The sequence below is a fragment of the Malurus melanocephalus genome, unplaced genomic scaffold (genome assembly GCF_030028575.1).
Source record: "Malurus melanocephalus ecotype Western Australia unplaced genomic scaffold, MMel_1.1 scaffold_193, whole genome shotgun sequence".
NCBI classification, from domain to species: Eukaryota; Metazoa; Chordata; class Aves; order Passeriformes; family Maluridae; genus Malurus; species Malurus melanocephalus.
In genome coordinates this window covers 1,078,364-1,093,849 of record NW_026623425.1, presented here as the reverse complement: position 1 = coordinate 1,093,849, position 15,486 = coordinate 1,078,364, and the positions used below count along the sequence as shown (strand labels likewise).

The following is a 15,486-nucleotide window of genomic DNA, read 5'->3' as shown; positions in this document are numbered from 1 at the left end:
CGGTGCCGCCCCAGGCACTGTCCCTCCATCGTCTCAGGACAGGGACCGTCCATCGCCCCAGGCGGTGTCCCGGTGCCGCCCCAGGCACTGTTCCCCCATCGCCTCAGACACAAACCCCGCTCCCCCTCAGCCGGGCCAAAGGCGGGAAAACGCTCCGGGCGCGTGCTGGGGGCGGAGCGAGCCGGGACGAGGGGGCGTGGCCTGTGCGCGTGCCCGCCTCTCCGGCGGCAGCTCGGGGCGGAAGGGGCGGGGCCCGGCGCGGCGCGCGCGCGCGTGGCCCTACGGAAGCCGGGCGGGCGCGCTCGTGTCCCGGTGGCGGCGGCGGCCCCGGCCTGAGGGGCTGGGGGGTTCCAGGGGTCCGGACGGAGCTGGGGGCGGGATGGCGGCACCGTGAGGAGCTCGGTGAGCGACSGGGAACGGCCTGGGGCTTGCGGCGGCGGCGCCAGGCGGTGGTTGAGCCGGAGCGGGCAGGGCGGGAAAGCGGCCTCGGGGCGGGGAGAAGGGGCGGGCGGAGGCCTGGGAGTGAGGGGTCTGTGTGGGGCTGGGGAGTGAGGGCGATGGAGGCCGCTGGGCATGGAGTGCCGGGCCGGGGGATGAGGGCTGGGGGGGCACAGGGTGCTCAGTGTCTCCTCTGTCGCTCGCAGCACCCTCAGCACAGACTGGATGCCCACGGGCGCCAGGACACTGTCACACGCTGCCCGCGCCCTCGGCAGGGCCACAGCGCTGTTCTGCACTTGCCCACAGCTCCTCTTGCCCAGACCTTTCTCTCACTGTGTCGGAGTCAGCCCCGGTTACTGGTGCCAGCTGCTGTTCCAGCCTCTCTCCCTSCCATCCGCAAACCAGCGCGGTGCTGCCGGGCCCTTTCCTCTCTCCCTGTTTTTGGGCACCTGGCTGCGCTCAGCCTGCACWGCTGCACAGGACATGGCAGAGCAGAGGTACTGCGTGGACTATGCCAAGCGAGGCACCGCGGGCTGCAAGAAGTGCAAGGAGAAGATCGTGAAGGGGATGGTGCGCATYGGGAAGATCGTTCCCAATCCTTTCACCGAGTCCGGGGGCGACATGAAGGAGTGGTACCATGTCAAGTGCATCTTTGAGAAGCTGGACAAGGCCCGGGCCACCACCAAGAAAATCGAAGACATCACAGACTTGGAGGGGTGGGAAGAGCTGCAGGATGAGGAGAAAGAAATAATCAACAAGCACATCTCAGGTGAGGCATGAGGCAATGCCAGGATCACTTTTCTCCTTTCTTTCAACTTGTGCCACAGGCTGTCATCTAGCTATGCCTTTGAAACCCTCATGGATGTGTTTGTGTGGCTCAGGGACAAAGTGTGTGGTTCTGTGCCAATCCCTGTCTCAGTCCTGTGGGAAAGGGAAGAAATTTACAGTGGCACTCCTTGATGTGTTTGTTACAACTGACTGTGGACAAGGCCTAGGTGATTTAATTGATGGACAAGTGAAACCCATGAGRAAACATCAGTTATTTTCCATTTCCACCTTTTTCTGTGCTCTTTAATGAATGACATATTCTTGTAACTTTTGTTATCTGAAAAACATTGGGGTTTTTTTCTCCTCCAATTCCCATTTCTTTTAAGACTTTTTGCTTTGTGTCATACATAACATGGTGAGGGATGTATGAGATTATTCYTGACTGCTTCTTTGAACCTTTCTGCTTTTCAGAAGCTAATTCCAAGGCTGGAAGTACTCCGAAGAAAAAGGTGATAGTTCAGGCCAAGCTCACAGCCACAGGGCAGCTGACCACAAAAGATCCACCAAAAAAATTCTCTGGATTCAGTGGTAAGAATTAAGAAACTGATTTTGGGAAATCAGTTCCTTTTAATTTCAGCATCAGAGGTGTTTTAGCTTGGCTCAGATCAGTAGGTTTTTATCTGTTGATGATTTAGGGTGTTTTAATTCTGGTTTGTTAAAAGCAGTCAGTGTTTTCTTAGGCTGTGAGGCTGACTCCATCTGCCTGCATCCATTGGCTAATTCCAGTCAAACTGAAAGTTAYCCCATGTGGAGATCAAAATCTGGAAAAAAAAAGCTGTTTGTGAGGAATTCCCAGTTGTGGTCATGGAAAGGAAAACTTGTCCTGAGGAGCAGCTGCCAAAGGGGCAGTCCCTGTGTGAGCTCTGACTGACCTGACACTGCCCTGGAGCTCCAGACTGCTCAGAGTCACAACACAGCCAAAGGCATCACCTCCTGTAGGGGATTGGTGTTAGAAGAGAAAAGGGGTTGGGACATTTCCCCCTACTTGAGAAATTATTCTAGGGAAACATCTGTCTGTGATGAGCAAAAGCCTATAAAGTAGATAAAAACAAACAGTGGCATCTGGCAGGAAASATTCCTTTTCACCATGGTTTAATCATATTTGTCTAGTGGAATTAAGATCCAGGAAATTCTGGGGAAATGKGAAGCACAGAAATAGTTTAAAGGGKTTTTTTTAAGTCAGAAATTTTACCCATTGCTCAGCTCTGAAGCTTTGCCAGCACACTGGGGTTGTTCTCAGCATGCCAAGCGGAGGTAGCTTCAACTTCAACATTTAAGCATTTTTATTGTTTTAAAAAAGCAACTTTTGTGATGTGTTTGATGCAGCCAAGCCAAAGAATTCAGAAGATGCCCCTGCCCCTGCAAACTCTGCCCACAAGTCCAGCCTGTCTGCCAGCAGGTGTGATCCCAAGCACAAGGACTGCCTGCTGCGGGAATTCCGCAAGCTCTGTGCCATGGTGGCCGAAAAGCCRAGCTACAATGTGAAAACTCAGATCATCCAGGACTTCCTCAGGAAGGGATCTGCAGGAGGTATGGCTCCTGCTTGGAATTCTCAACCCTCTCAGAATCAACCTTAAAGTACAGTTTCAAAAGGAAAAATGTGGTAAAATCCAATTGTTGGGTGATCCCAGCCTTGTGCTGTGGTGATTTCTTGAGATAATCTTTGAAAAGTGAACTCTTTAAATAGCAAATTCAGACAAAAATGTCTCRCTCAGGTGTTGTGCCAAATGTAGTGCTGAGATCAGATTTAGAGGCAAATTGTGGGTATTTCCTCTAAGAATTCCTTTCATGTGGAGYAAAATGAAGCCCCAGCTGGGGGTTTTATCCCCAGGGTTATGCAAATGGGCACAACCAACCAGAGCCAGGACATGAAAATAAATCCTCACCATTATAATGTGCTTTTTTTTTTTCCAGATGGTTTTCATGGTGATGTATACCTGACCATTAAGCTGCTGTTACCAGGTGTCATTAAAATCGTTTACAACTTGAATGATAAGCAGATTGTAAAGCTGTTCAGTAGGATTTTCAACTGCAACCAGGAGGAAATGGTCCGGGACCTGGAACAGGTGAGTACAGACAGCAGTTCTCCTAATTTCTGCTGTTCAACCCTTTGCTCATGAAAATTCTATAATGGTTTGGGTTCTTTTACTCCTTAGCTTGACTGTTAGAATGGGAGTTGGTGATTTATTTCGGTTTTCTTTGATTTTAGCARTTCTCATAGCATTTTCTGCCATCTGGAACCTGTAAGAAATCATATTTAAACAGAAAGCAGGCTAAGAATCCACCTGCAAAGCTTTAGAAAGCAAGACTGAAATTATCTAGGCAAGGTGGGCTGCACCTGTTTGTCTAAACTCCTTTGTCTGGCACATTCCTATGGAACTGATTTATATTATTCTTTTTTTGTAACATCACCTATCAAAAGCTGGGATTCAATTAACAGACCTGTCACTGGCAGCTGCAGTTGGTTGATACAATTAAGCTGGTACAATTGCAAGTGCTCACTTKTGCATTGAGTCCCTGTGCACAGGAGTTGGTGATTGACTGACTGTGCACCCTCTGATTCACTGCAAGGTGGAGAAAATGGGTAAATTAGATAATAAATGTAATTCTTTCATCTGTGTTTATTGCCTTGCTGTATACTGCCTTCCAGTGCCATCACTGGCCTGTCCCACATCCTTGGATTTACAAGTGGATTCATCCTGAGGAAATAAAGGGTCTGTGCTGCTGCAGCAGTGAAAAATAGAGCCATGAGATGATGCTGGTACTCTTAATTACCTTTTTTTGGCAAAYGAAACAGCTGAGCAGCTTTATGTGTTGTGGCAGCTTCCTTGAATGTTTGATTGCAATTTCTTAACGCAATCCCAGCATCATTCCTGTCCTTAATCCTCACTGGAACATGCTGAATCCCTAATGGCGTCCCCATTCTCTGGCCATGCCTCTCATCCACACCCTGGTTTTGTTTTTGGAGACAGGGAGATGTTTCCGAGACCATAAGGATCTTCTTCGAGCAGAGCAGGACTTGTCCTCCAGCAGCCAAGAGCCTGCTGACCATCCAGGAGGTGGATGAGTTCCTAATGCAGCTCTCCAAGCTCACCAAGGAGGATGACCAGCAGAGTGTCCTGCAGCAGATCAGTCGCAGGTGAGGGAAGCTTTGCCCTAACACTGGCAGTGCTTCTCTAGGGATCACAGGCTGGAAAAGGTGAAAAATTAATCATGAGCTACAGAGACTGAACTGAATTAGCATCTGTGAGCTGCTGTGAGTGGTGTGATTGAGACACCTTGACATGTAGGGCTCCTGTTCGTGCCAGAGAACTTCATCCCTCCCTGTCAGGACACCCTTCAATCAAGGCATTTGCAGAACTRCCCTAATGGTGTTTAGCTGTTCATTAAGTTGCTGTTCTTAAGTACTTTGGGAAAAGCCTTCAAGTCATTTAGACCAAAATTCATGCTCTGGCTCAGTTTGTGTTGATCTGAGGCTGAGGATTTTACTGTCAGTAACTCTTGATGCATTAACTAAGGAAATTCTGGAAGGTGCATCAGCACTGAGGCAGAATTAATGTTGGCATAAAGATGCTAGAAAGCCTTTTGGATATCCCCTTGTGCCTCTGAGGTGTCACTATTAATGTGTGTCCTCATTCRTGTTTAAACCCTCCACAAGGGAAGGACCTTTCTTTAAAAGAGACCTGGACCAGTTCTTTCTTTTTAGCTGGAAATTTGTTCACTTCAATGTCCACCTTTGCTGAATCTTCTCTTCTTCAGGTGTACGGGCAACGACCTGAAATGCATCATCAGGCTAATTAAACATGACTTGAAAATGAATGCTGGAGCAAAGCACGTGTAAGTGTTGTTGTGCATTGTGACAGAAACCCAGAAAGGCTCATTTCCTAAGGCAGCAGCAGCAGCAGCAGCAGCCCTGAGGCTGATCCATGTCCCCTCTCTCAATTGGTTCAAGGCTGGATGCTCTGGATCCCAACGCCTACGAGGCGTTCAAGGCCTCGCGGAACCTGCAGGACGTGGTGGAGCGGGTGCTGCAGAACCAGCAGGAGGCTGAGAAGGTGCCGGGCACCAAGAGGACCCTGAGTGTGCAGGCCTCGCTCATGACCCCCGTGCAGCCCATGCTGGTAGGTCAGGACTCCTCCTGCCAGCCAGGAAACCCCCCTGGAAGGGTCAGGAGCAGGGAAGAGCTGGTGTGCCATGTGCACTGACTGTGCAGGGTGATTTTTGTTTAAAGCATCACAAGGTCRAGTATTCAATATRCTCAGTACTTGCACCTTCAGTGCYACTGCCAGGCTAAAATCTTGCCTTGCTTTCACTCTTGCTCTCAGTCTTTTATATTTGTTTGCTGTCATTGCAAAAGTTGATCCTTTTCTCTGGGAAGAGTRTAAGCTTTCCAGTGGATTAGAGATTCAAATAAATTTGGCTTTTTGTGTGAGCAAAGAGGAATTAAATATTTACTTTGGGCTGAGCACACTTCTACAGAAGGCACAGTGTACATTTTAAAGCATTTGGAGGAGATAAGCACTGAAAAGCTGTCATTATCTGGGCATATGCAGATTGTTCTAAGTAAGTGAATAAGAAAGGTAAATTTGGACTTGCTAACAGAGGTTAGCTCTACAAGGGAATTCGTTGTAGTTCTTTTCTGAACTTCCATGAACTCTTAGGTGAGAGTAGCTTTGTTTTCAATGTATCACCTGAGTGTTTGGATCCTCTCTCCCCCCAAGGCTGAGGCCTGCAAGTCCATCGAGTATGCCATGAAGAAGTGTCCCAACGGGATGTACGCCGAGATCAAGTACGACGGTGAGCGTGTGCAGGTCCACAAAAATGGAGATCACTTCAGCTACTTCAGCAGGAGCCTCAAACCTGTGCTCCCCCACAAAGTAAGCACCTGGCCACTGCCTCATCCTTTGTGCCAGCTCCTCCACTGCATTCCCAATAGTTTCTTTCCATAGGGATGGAGAATTCCTTCTCTTGTAGGTTTATTTCTAATTTATATAGATACGGAGACTCTGGAAAAGCAACACTTAATTTTGGTGTGCATGAAGAGCTTGAAACTAAATTTCATCTCTCTGCTGTAGAGTCCTTGTTATGCACTGCATTTTGGGAACCTTGGTGCCAGCTGAGCAACTCAGTTGTTTCTTAAAGCCTCATTTTTCTATTTGCTGTGTGTCCATAGAAGTGCAGATGTGCCACATGTGCCTCATATCTGTGGGGAAAACACTTGCATTGGAGTGAATCCCTCTCTTCAGTCAGTTATTTTTCTTTTTGTTTCTATTCCCAAGGTAGCCCATTTTAAGGACTTCATCCCCCAGGCTTTCCCTGGTGGGCAAAGTATGATCCTGGATTCAGAAGTTCTTCTGATTGACAATAAAACTGGCAAGCCACTTCCTTTTGGGACTCTTGGTGTGCACAAGGTAAAATTAAAAAATGAAATAAAAATGCTTTGTTGTGTTTGAAAGCTGTTAATTTGCTGACTTAAACACAGTCTATTATCACATGGTAATTTCAGAGCTCTGGTGCTTGTTAGAAGCACCTGGGGAAAAAATAAGATTAGTGAGAAAGCTGATATTGAARAACTACTGCTTTAATACAATACATTGATATTAATCTGACCACTGGCAGGGCATTAGCACAACTTCAGCTCAATAGATTAATATTAAAATATTACTTTTAAATTAATATTGTAATAATACTAAAAAAAATCTTGAGAAAATCTTGTAATTCTGTCATTGTTTAGCATGGCTTGAGCAACGTATGGCAGCGTGGGAGACCACAGTGGTGCAGTGATTATTCCATATAAGTGTTATGTAGTGTTGTGTCTAGACTGAATGGGGGTGAGRAAGAGGACAGGAAAATGAAAATTAAACTATAACTGCTGAAGTTAAAAGTAGCCATTAATCTGACATATCTGGAGGTTTGTTGGGTTTTGTTGCAGCGCTAGGGACAGATGTTGCACTGCCCAAAGTCATTAATATTTTTAGCATTATTTCCCCATTCCTAGGAAATGAATGTGTTTTATCTTCTTAGCTTGTGCTTTGACACATTCAGTCTAAATCTTAATTCTCAGWACACTTCTGCCTTTTAGAAGAGGCCTAATCTTAAAATTTACAGAGATAAAAATCCATCCCTTTGTTTCTGTTACTTTTCTAAAACTTCTGTGCCCCCAGATTTCTCTTGATGTTTAATTGATGTTAATTGTCTTTCAGAAAGCTGCTTTCCAAGATGCCAACGTCTGCCTGTTTGTGTTTGACTGCATCTACTTCAATGACCTCAGCCTGATGGACAGGTGTGTCTGGCAGGGGCTGGGCTGTTTTCCCAGGATGAGCTGGCTGCAAACACCACTAATGCAGGGAGATGTGGGCTGGCAGACTGGCCACTCACCCTGCACAATCAGGGTGCATGGGAGAAACCTTGCTGTGCCAGGGAGTTTTGMTGTGGAGCTCCTCTTGTTCCCCAAAATATTGGTATTGTCTGCATCTCAGCTTCTCATCTTACATCCTCTAAACGCACAATTAACATGATTTTCTATTTTATCACTTTCTGGAGGAGAGTAAAAACTATTTGGCCTCTCTGGAGCTCTGAGGATAAATAATTAATTGCCTTTAACAGCTTTTTTCAATGTTCCTGTTGGAATTGCTGCTTGTCCCTAATTTTCTGTGCCCTGCTCCAGGCCCCTGTGTGAGCGGCGCAAGTTCCTGCACGACAACATGGTGGAAATCCCCAACCGGATCCTGTTCTCGGAGATGAAACACGTCACAGTGAGTCCAGAGCTCCCTTCCAGTGCTGCCCTGCTCTTTCACTGTGGGTTTTTTTTGTGATTAAGTCCAAATTCACCCTGGCAGAATGGTTCTGCTGCTGCTCTGTGTGCAAGACTTCTTGAGCCAACATTATATTCCCATACTGTGCTGGCTCCAGCTCCTTCAGTATAATCTTAACTTGGATATCTCAGGGTTTTGGATTGTTAATGATTTTCTAGCCATTGTCACCATGAAACAGTTAACAGGAGCCTGATGTCACTCAGYGTGTGCTGTGCAGTGCTGAGCTGTGACTGCAGTGTGATTGAAGGGAGCCACACTGCTGCCACTTCCAAGTGTCACACAGCCCTGGGACATTCTGGCTGCTAAAACTTGCACTGAGGCACAGCATGCTGGGAGTTTCCTTTGATTATGCACAAGCCTGATGTCCCATAATTTTTCCCCATTCCTGCTGATTTCAGTAGCACCTTGGTTTGGTGGAGAATGCCTGGACATTTTGGGCAGAAGAAGGTACATGGATCCTAAGGCAGCTGGGTAAAGAAGGAAACTGKCTGCTGGCTGAGGAAATCTGGCATGGGACACACTCAGTGGGGCAGCCACATCTCTTGAGGGTTTCTTTTTAACCAAACCTTCTCTTCTTGGGACATATTCCCAGCTTGGTCACTAGATGTGCACCAAGAGAACATAGATGGGATTCTGCTTAGAATCGTATTATAAAATTACCTGTTCCTCTCTCTGCAGTTTTSGGTTTAGTGCACTACTGCTGCAAAGGGAAAGGCTGAAGACCACAGCCCTTTGACAGTCCTGAGCTAACCATGATCCCTCTCCTTTCCAGAAAGCTTCAGACCTGGCAGACATGATCACCCGAGTCATCCGTGAGGGGCTGGAAGGGCTGGTGTTGAAGGATTTAAAGGCAAGTTCAGGTTTTCACTGCACTGGTGTAAGCTGGGAATTGGGGAATGACTACAGACAGAGTGAGCACTCAAGGCTGAGCATTTTTCAGACATCTCTGGCTTCCTCTCAGTGCTGATACCCAGTCCAAGTTGCTTCTCCTGCTGAGCTGGGTAAAGGCCAGGGCTGTCTGAGGAGCTGATGCCCACCAGGGGATCTCTCTGAAGGGGCTCTGTCTTGCTTTGCACAGGGTAATTATGAACCAGGGAAACGGCACTGGCTGAAGGTGAAGAAGGATTATCTCAACGAGGGGGCAATGGCTGACACAGCTGACCTGGTGGTGCTGGGGGCTTTCTACGGGCAAGGCAGTAAAGGTAGGTCTGGAACTGGCTTAAATCAGACATCTGTCACTTCAGGACACTCCCAAGGTTTTTCCTGTTCCAGGCCTTCAGAATGAAGGTGGCTGGAGCACTGATCAGCTGCTGCAGCCCATACATGCTGGGCCATGAGTTTGCCGTGGGTTTGCCGTGGGTTTGCTGTGGGTTGGCACAGCAGAGCTGGAGGCATTGAGCTGGGCTGTTGCACAGTGCAAGGGCTCTGTTCAGTTTTGTGAGTGGCCCTGAAAATGATGCCTGATGATTTTTGCTTTTCATTTTTATGCTTTCTGTACCCTCTATGCATCCCCCTGTACCCCTTAGCCCATGTTTGTAATTCCTGGAGCCTGATATTCCAGCTTAGTTCAGGAGTTCTGCTGGGCAGAGAGACCAAACATCCAAACATCCTCAGGAAGGAGTCAGTGTGCCCTGTGCTATCTTAAACCCGAGGCTCCAGCCTTGGGTGAAGCCTTCTGTCTGGAACATCTTGTGTAAACTGAGCTCTGGCCTCATCTGGGGGGGGATTCATTAGAATAGGGGGACATTACTGCATTTGTTAAGTTTCTTATTGGGGAATCCTAGATAAATATGCTAATTCCTGAAATCTATAAAACTTGTACCCGTGCTATACACGCATGCATTCTGCCATCAAGTTATGCACCTGGGATCCCAAATACCGAGGTAAAACCCTTTTATCCCCTTAACTGTGTCTGTGTCCTTATTAAAAACTGGTCATTCAAGGCAACAAAACCATCACAAGCCCAGGCCCCTTTGACTCCCAAAGATAGAAGAGGGTTTTGGCTCTGATTTCTGAAAAGCTGTGGCTTGTCCTGTGGAAGACATGACCCACYCTGCTGTTGCTGTGCAGGTGGGATGATGTCCATCTTCCTCATGGGCTGCTAYGACCCCAAGAGTGAGAAGTGGTGCACGGTGACCAAGTGCTCTGGTGGCCACGATGAYGCCACCCTGGCGCGTCTGCAGACAGAGCTGGACATGGTGAAGATCAGCAAGGTGAGAGGGGGAGCTGAGGGTTGCTCAGCAAAGGGCTGAGGTGCTGCTGCACTGCAGGGTTGAGGTGCCCTTGCCAGGAATGAATCAGAGTTCAGGCACATAAACAGTGACAAGGGAGATGTCAGTGCAGCCAGCTCCTGSATGAGGCACTGCCTGGGATCTGTACCCAGGCACCGAGTGGGAAGCCAGGCACCATCTGTTTCCTGCTAGGACCAAGTTTCGTTGGGAAGAGCACCAATTTTTAATTGGGATTTTTGGGCACGTTGTGATTGGCAAAGGCAGTCACTAGATGGGGCTGTGGGAGGAAAGTGCTCGGTCAGACTCTGCTCTGGTGGCTCCATAACCTGGGGTTGGAGTTAAATCTTCTGTCAGTGACTTRTCTTGCTTTTCAAGACTGGACAAATAACCAGAGAGCTGAATTTTAATATTAACTCCACATCCTGAAAGTCATTTACATCAAGGCTGTAGAATCTTTTTTTTAAAAAAGAGGGTAGTTTTGCATGAATCACAATTGGAGCAACTGTGCTTGTTTCACAKACAGAATGACAGGAATTGAGAGCTGTTTTGGGTAATATTTGTGATTTTCTAAATGAGAGAAACKGCTGCAGATCACTGCAAGCGTCATCCATGCAGAGGCAATGTAATACCTCWGTGCTGATCTACATTGTGTTTCAGCAGCTGCTTTTGTAGAATTAGGTTTATATATGATAAGTGTTACTCATTTTGTGCTTTTAATTAATAGGATCCTACTAAAATTCCAAGGTGGCTAAAAATTAACAAAATCTACTACCCAGACTTCATTGTCCCAGATCCAAAGGTGAGTGCTCTCATAATCATTAAATATTTAACACTTCCCAGCCCTTATTCTGCAATCTTCTATAAATCCTKTAGAAGGACAGCTTAGAAGTTGTCTCTGTTACGAAATTAATCTTCATACTTGGAATGGGAAATTAAGCACAAGTTTTTATCTCTCAATCTTGCAGGTGCATTTGAGGCTAAGAGCTTTATGAAGAAATCACACCTGCAGCAGTTTTGGGAAATATTCTTGTGCATTAAATCTCTTCCAGAAGTGAGCTTACTTTTAAATTTGAGATATGAGAAATCTCACTTTAAATGGTTGAAGCACAACTGCAAACCCAAAGTTGCTGTTGTTTTAGGGAATGTGTCAGTATGCTCTGTGTATGGCTGAAAGAGAAGGTGTTATTTAGGAACTAGTATGATATATTAGTGAAGGATCTGTGGCTTAGTGAACAAATAGGATTTTCTAATTGAGGTGACCAGGAAGGTCAGTTTGTGTATGCAGAATTCTGTGTATGAGTGGGGAGTGAGACACTTTGGAGCTGAGGGAACACAGGAATGTGACGTGGCTTCCTCCCTGCTGTCTTTAGAAAGCCCCGGTGTGGGAGATCACGGGCGCAGAGTTCTCCAAGGCTGAAGCTCACACTGCRGACGGGATCTCCATCCGCTTCCCGCGCTGCACCCGCATCCGCGACGACAAGGACTGGCAAACAGCCACCAACCTGCAGCAGCTCAAGGTGGGCACAGGGCACTGCAGCACGGGGAGAGCAGCTTCTGGCACCGCTCTGTGGCTCAGAGAAATCAGCCAGCAGGAATCAGAGCGGGCAGTGCAGGGACCTGCTGGCTGCTGCCTGTGATGGCATGTTCCCTTTTCCCTTATTCCGGGCTCAGGCTGGGTTGTTCTGCTGCAGAGGCCTCTCRGTCTCTGGAGCTGTTTTGTTGTGCCCTGTCAGGAAGGTCTGTGCTGGCAGTTGGTTCTGTCAGCTTTTGTGACAGAGGGAGGAATTGCCTTCCTCGGAGGTGACCTTTATTCTCCACGGTCACTCGGTTTCCTGTCAGTTGTTGAGGTTGGGAGAGGCATTTGGGAAGTACCCGTGGGTATCCTGGGGCAGAGGGGCCCAGTGGGGGAGTTCCTGCAGTGTGGGGCTGGCAGCAGCTGCCAGGGCCATGGAARGCAGGAGTGGTGCAGCCTCCCTGCTGTCCTGCAGGCTCTCAGGATYCCTGTGGGGAGGAGAGAGGAACAAACCCCTCTGCAGATGGGCTGTTCCCACAGTGAGCACTGGGCACTGCTCATCCTTCAGGCACTGGTCTATCAGCTTGTCTTGCTCTGGAGCAGCTGATGTGTGTGTGGCTTTTGTTCCTCCCTATGTGGCTTCTCTTAATGCCAGGCACAGGGGTGGAATGCAGGGAGTTTGGACAGAGTTGACAGGAAAATTACTGCAGGAAGGAAAAACATCTGAGCAAATACTTCCAGGGGGGAGAAAACGAGAGGATCYTCTGCACCACAACTCATGTGCAGTGTCAGATGTGATGAATGCTCTGTTTCTGCTGGGCAGGAGCTGTACCAGCTCTCCAAGGAGAAGGCTGATTTCAGCGTTGTGGCTGGGGAGGAAGAGGAGTCCACGGCCAGCAGCAGCGGGGARAATGATGGGAATTCTGGGAATTCCAGGTCTTCCACACCTCACAGCAGYATTAAGAGTGCCCCCAGCAAGTCACCTGTAAAGGCACAGAAGGCAGAAGGTAAGTGGTGCTGTCAGGAGAGGAGTCTGGGGCTGTGTCCTTTGCCTTCTGTCAGCGTCGTGAAAATCCCACAGTACCTTCTGTGTGCACCTCAGGGGTAATGGGCAAAGCTGTTGAGATCCTTGGTTTGGCCCAGTAGGAATTGAGTAGCCACAGCTCTGAGATGTCCTGGGATTGGGAGAAGATGGATAGAAACAGCACTGAGGATGCTGTTGAGGTYGGTGTTCACTGCTCCCATCCCTGCAGGTCACAGGCCTTTGCTTAGACATTGTTGGCCATGAGCCAGTATTTAATTGTATTTGGATGGAACTCATGCGTGTAATGGGACATGTGGCTGGAGGTGATTTCCAGGTAAATTGAGTTGGAACGTGAAGCAGATTGCTGAGCAGTTTCACCAAGGACAGTGTGGTGGCAGCAGCATCCTGGGAATGGGAGCAGGAGGATGCCCACACCATTTACAGTAGAAAAATGTATCTCACTAGTGACAGTCCTAATTCATGGATCTTCCAGAAAGAGGGGAGGAAACTCTTCCCTTCTGCTCTTTATTCTYTCCTCCCAAATTAAAACATAACCAGTACCTGGACACAACATACACTTCAGCCAGGTTTTTGTTTTTAGAGAGCAAAGGAATCTTTGGATCCCCTCAAAAATCYGAGGAGAAACGAGGAGAGAAGAGAAAAGCATCGGAGATGGAGGACAACGGGAAGAAGGTACAGTACAGTCAGCTGGACAGCCCTGCAGCAGGGTGGTGGGAGGAAGCAGAGGCTGTTGTTGGCTGTTCACTTCCAGCTACAAAGGAATGTTTTGCCCGAGCTCTGCTTGTCCTTTCCCCCTCAGCAGCCACTGCTGGACATTTTCACGGGAGTGAAGCTCTACCTGGCACCCTCCGTGAAGGACTTTGACAGAATCCGCCGCTACTTCATCGCCTACGACGGGGACCTGGTGGCAGAGTTTGACACGGCCTCGGCCACCCACGTGATTGGGGACATTGAGGACAATCCSGGTGCCAAGCGCGTGTCCCCCCGGTGGATCTGGGAATGCATCCGGAAGCGCAGGCTGGTGGCCCCGTGCTAGCAGAGGGGGCGGTGCTGCCCCAGGAACAGCTGGCAGTAGGTGGGTAGAAGGAACAGGGAGATTCCTCCGTGGAGATGTGGAGAGACAGGAAATGCCCTCAGMGGTAGCTACAAAGATCCGTAACACCCCTGTGGAATGAATTAAACTCTGTCAAGAAAGGTCACTGCTGAATCCCATTTTCCTGCCCACACTGTAGACCATGCACTTATCCAGGTGCTAGTTTAGTCTCCTTGGGTTTTTAAAGTTTGGGTATTTTTATAGATAATGAAATAAAACTGAAGCAGCTTCTCCTTTGCTGTCAGGACTTGTTTTCCAAAGGTTACTCTTCCTGTTCAGGAAAATTGACCATCAACTCCATGGAACTTGTGTATAGTGCCAAAGTCATTTGTGTTGTCGGGTAAYTTTTTTCCCGTCTACCTCTTCTAACAATATTTATGCACCTGGGATCTCAGTTTCAGGCTGTAGCTGTAGGATCTCTGCTTGTAACAGAGTCAGAAACAAGGTTAACTAAATCACATTTCAACTTTATTATAAAATTATAAACCGGACTTCTGTACCAAAACTAGTAAGTTTAACCATCATAGTACCAGAGGATTTAATAGTGAAKAACATGCCCTTTTCAAATAGAATATTAACTTTTCAAATCTTTAAACAATGTACAGTGTACATAAAGCACATAAATATTTCCATTTACTTTATTAGTTCAGAACATTATATTCCTTTGGATCATTAATCAGTTTCCTCCAGATTTTGATTTTCCTTTAAAAACAACYCACTCATATCCATTTTTACAAGGGAAACAAGAAGAGGCCTCCCTTGAGAAAGCACATTTTGGAATCACAGGGTGGGTGGATCATCTCATCCCTAACACTTCAGGCATTGATCTGCAACTTGATTTATCTGCTGGAGAAAATACACCTACCCTCTACAAGGAAAAGCACATCTATCCATAGGGGAATAATATTCTTCCTGCTAAATTCCCCCAGCCCTGAGTTTACTGAAAAATATGACAATACGAATTTTCACAGTGAATTTCCTAAACGAGGCTGTTCAGCACTTTGTGTGTTCCTGCAGCTCCTGGAAGTCCCTTGTGCCCTCTCCAGAGTAAACAGTCACTTCTTACCTGCCTTTCTTACCAACACAATGCACTGACTTGCTCCAGTTTGYTCTCATGCTGTTAAACCTTAAAGTCAAAGCTTAAAGAACAACCTGACCAGGGACAGAAATAAAACTCAGAATGCTGAGTTCAGTGAACTGCAGCAGCTGCTGTGGTTTTGGGGGATTCTGAGACCTCGGCAGTACCTCCTGAGCCATGGATTCCTCACCTCAGGTGCTGTTCTGGCTGCAGCTCCCAGAGCAAAGACCCTGCACTCCCTGCAGCTGAGCTGCTCTGTCTCTGCTGAAGAACACACAAGGTGGATTTGCTGGTCACATTTTTCCCACCTACTGCTTCAAGGAGCTCTGGTGCTGTCCCTGTAGCTGCATTTCCACTGCCCCAGGATGTGAGGGGACGCWGSSKCTGTGCTGTGCTCTGCTGGGTTTGGACACGGAGCCATCACCTCTCCCTACAGCCAGACAGG

At 47.8% G+C, this 15,486-nt stretch overlaps 1 protein-coding gene across 2 annotated transcripts; it reads left to right on the top strand.

Annotated features, from left to right (window-relative positions):
* The first annotated feature begins 283 nt into the window (after positions 1-283).
* Positions 284-14,196, top strand: LIG3 (DNA ligase 3). 2 transcript variants are annotated; one of them, XM_057373342.1, is made up of 20 exons: positions 284-402; positions 645-1,207; positions 1,678-1,794; positions 2,593-2,796; positions 3,181-3,332; positions 4,239-4,405; positions 5,026-5,103; positions 5,219-5,387; positions 5,988-6,143; positions 6,546-6,677; positions 7,470-7,549; positions 7,934-8,021; positions 8,854-8,931; positions 9,160-9,283; positions 10,152-10,294; positions 11,037-11,111; positions 11,683-11,829; positions 12,649-12,832; positions 13,451-13,542; positions 13,673-14,196. In XM_057373342.1, the coding sequence occupies exons 2-20, from the start codon at positions 664-666 to the stop codon at positions 13,904-13,906; spliced, it is 2,964 nt and encodes a 987-aa protein (XP_057229325.1). In that variant the 5' UTR covers positions 284-402; positions 645-663; the 3' UTR covers positions 13,907-14,196. The 2 variants fall into 2 exon arrangements, with proteins under 2 accessions (XP_057229325.1, XP_057229324.1); XM_057373341.1 differs by having other exon boundaries at positions 13,670-14,196.
* Positions 14,197-15,486: the final 1,290 nt, after the last annotated feature.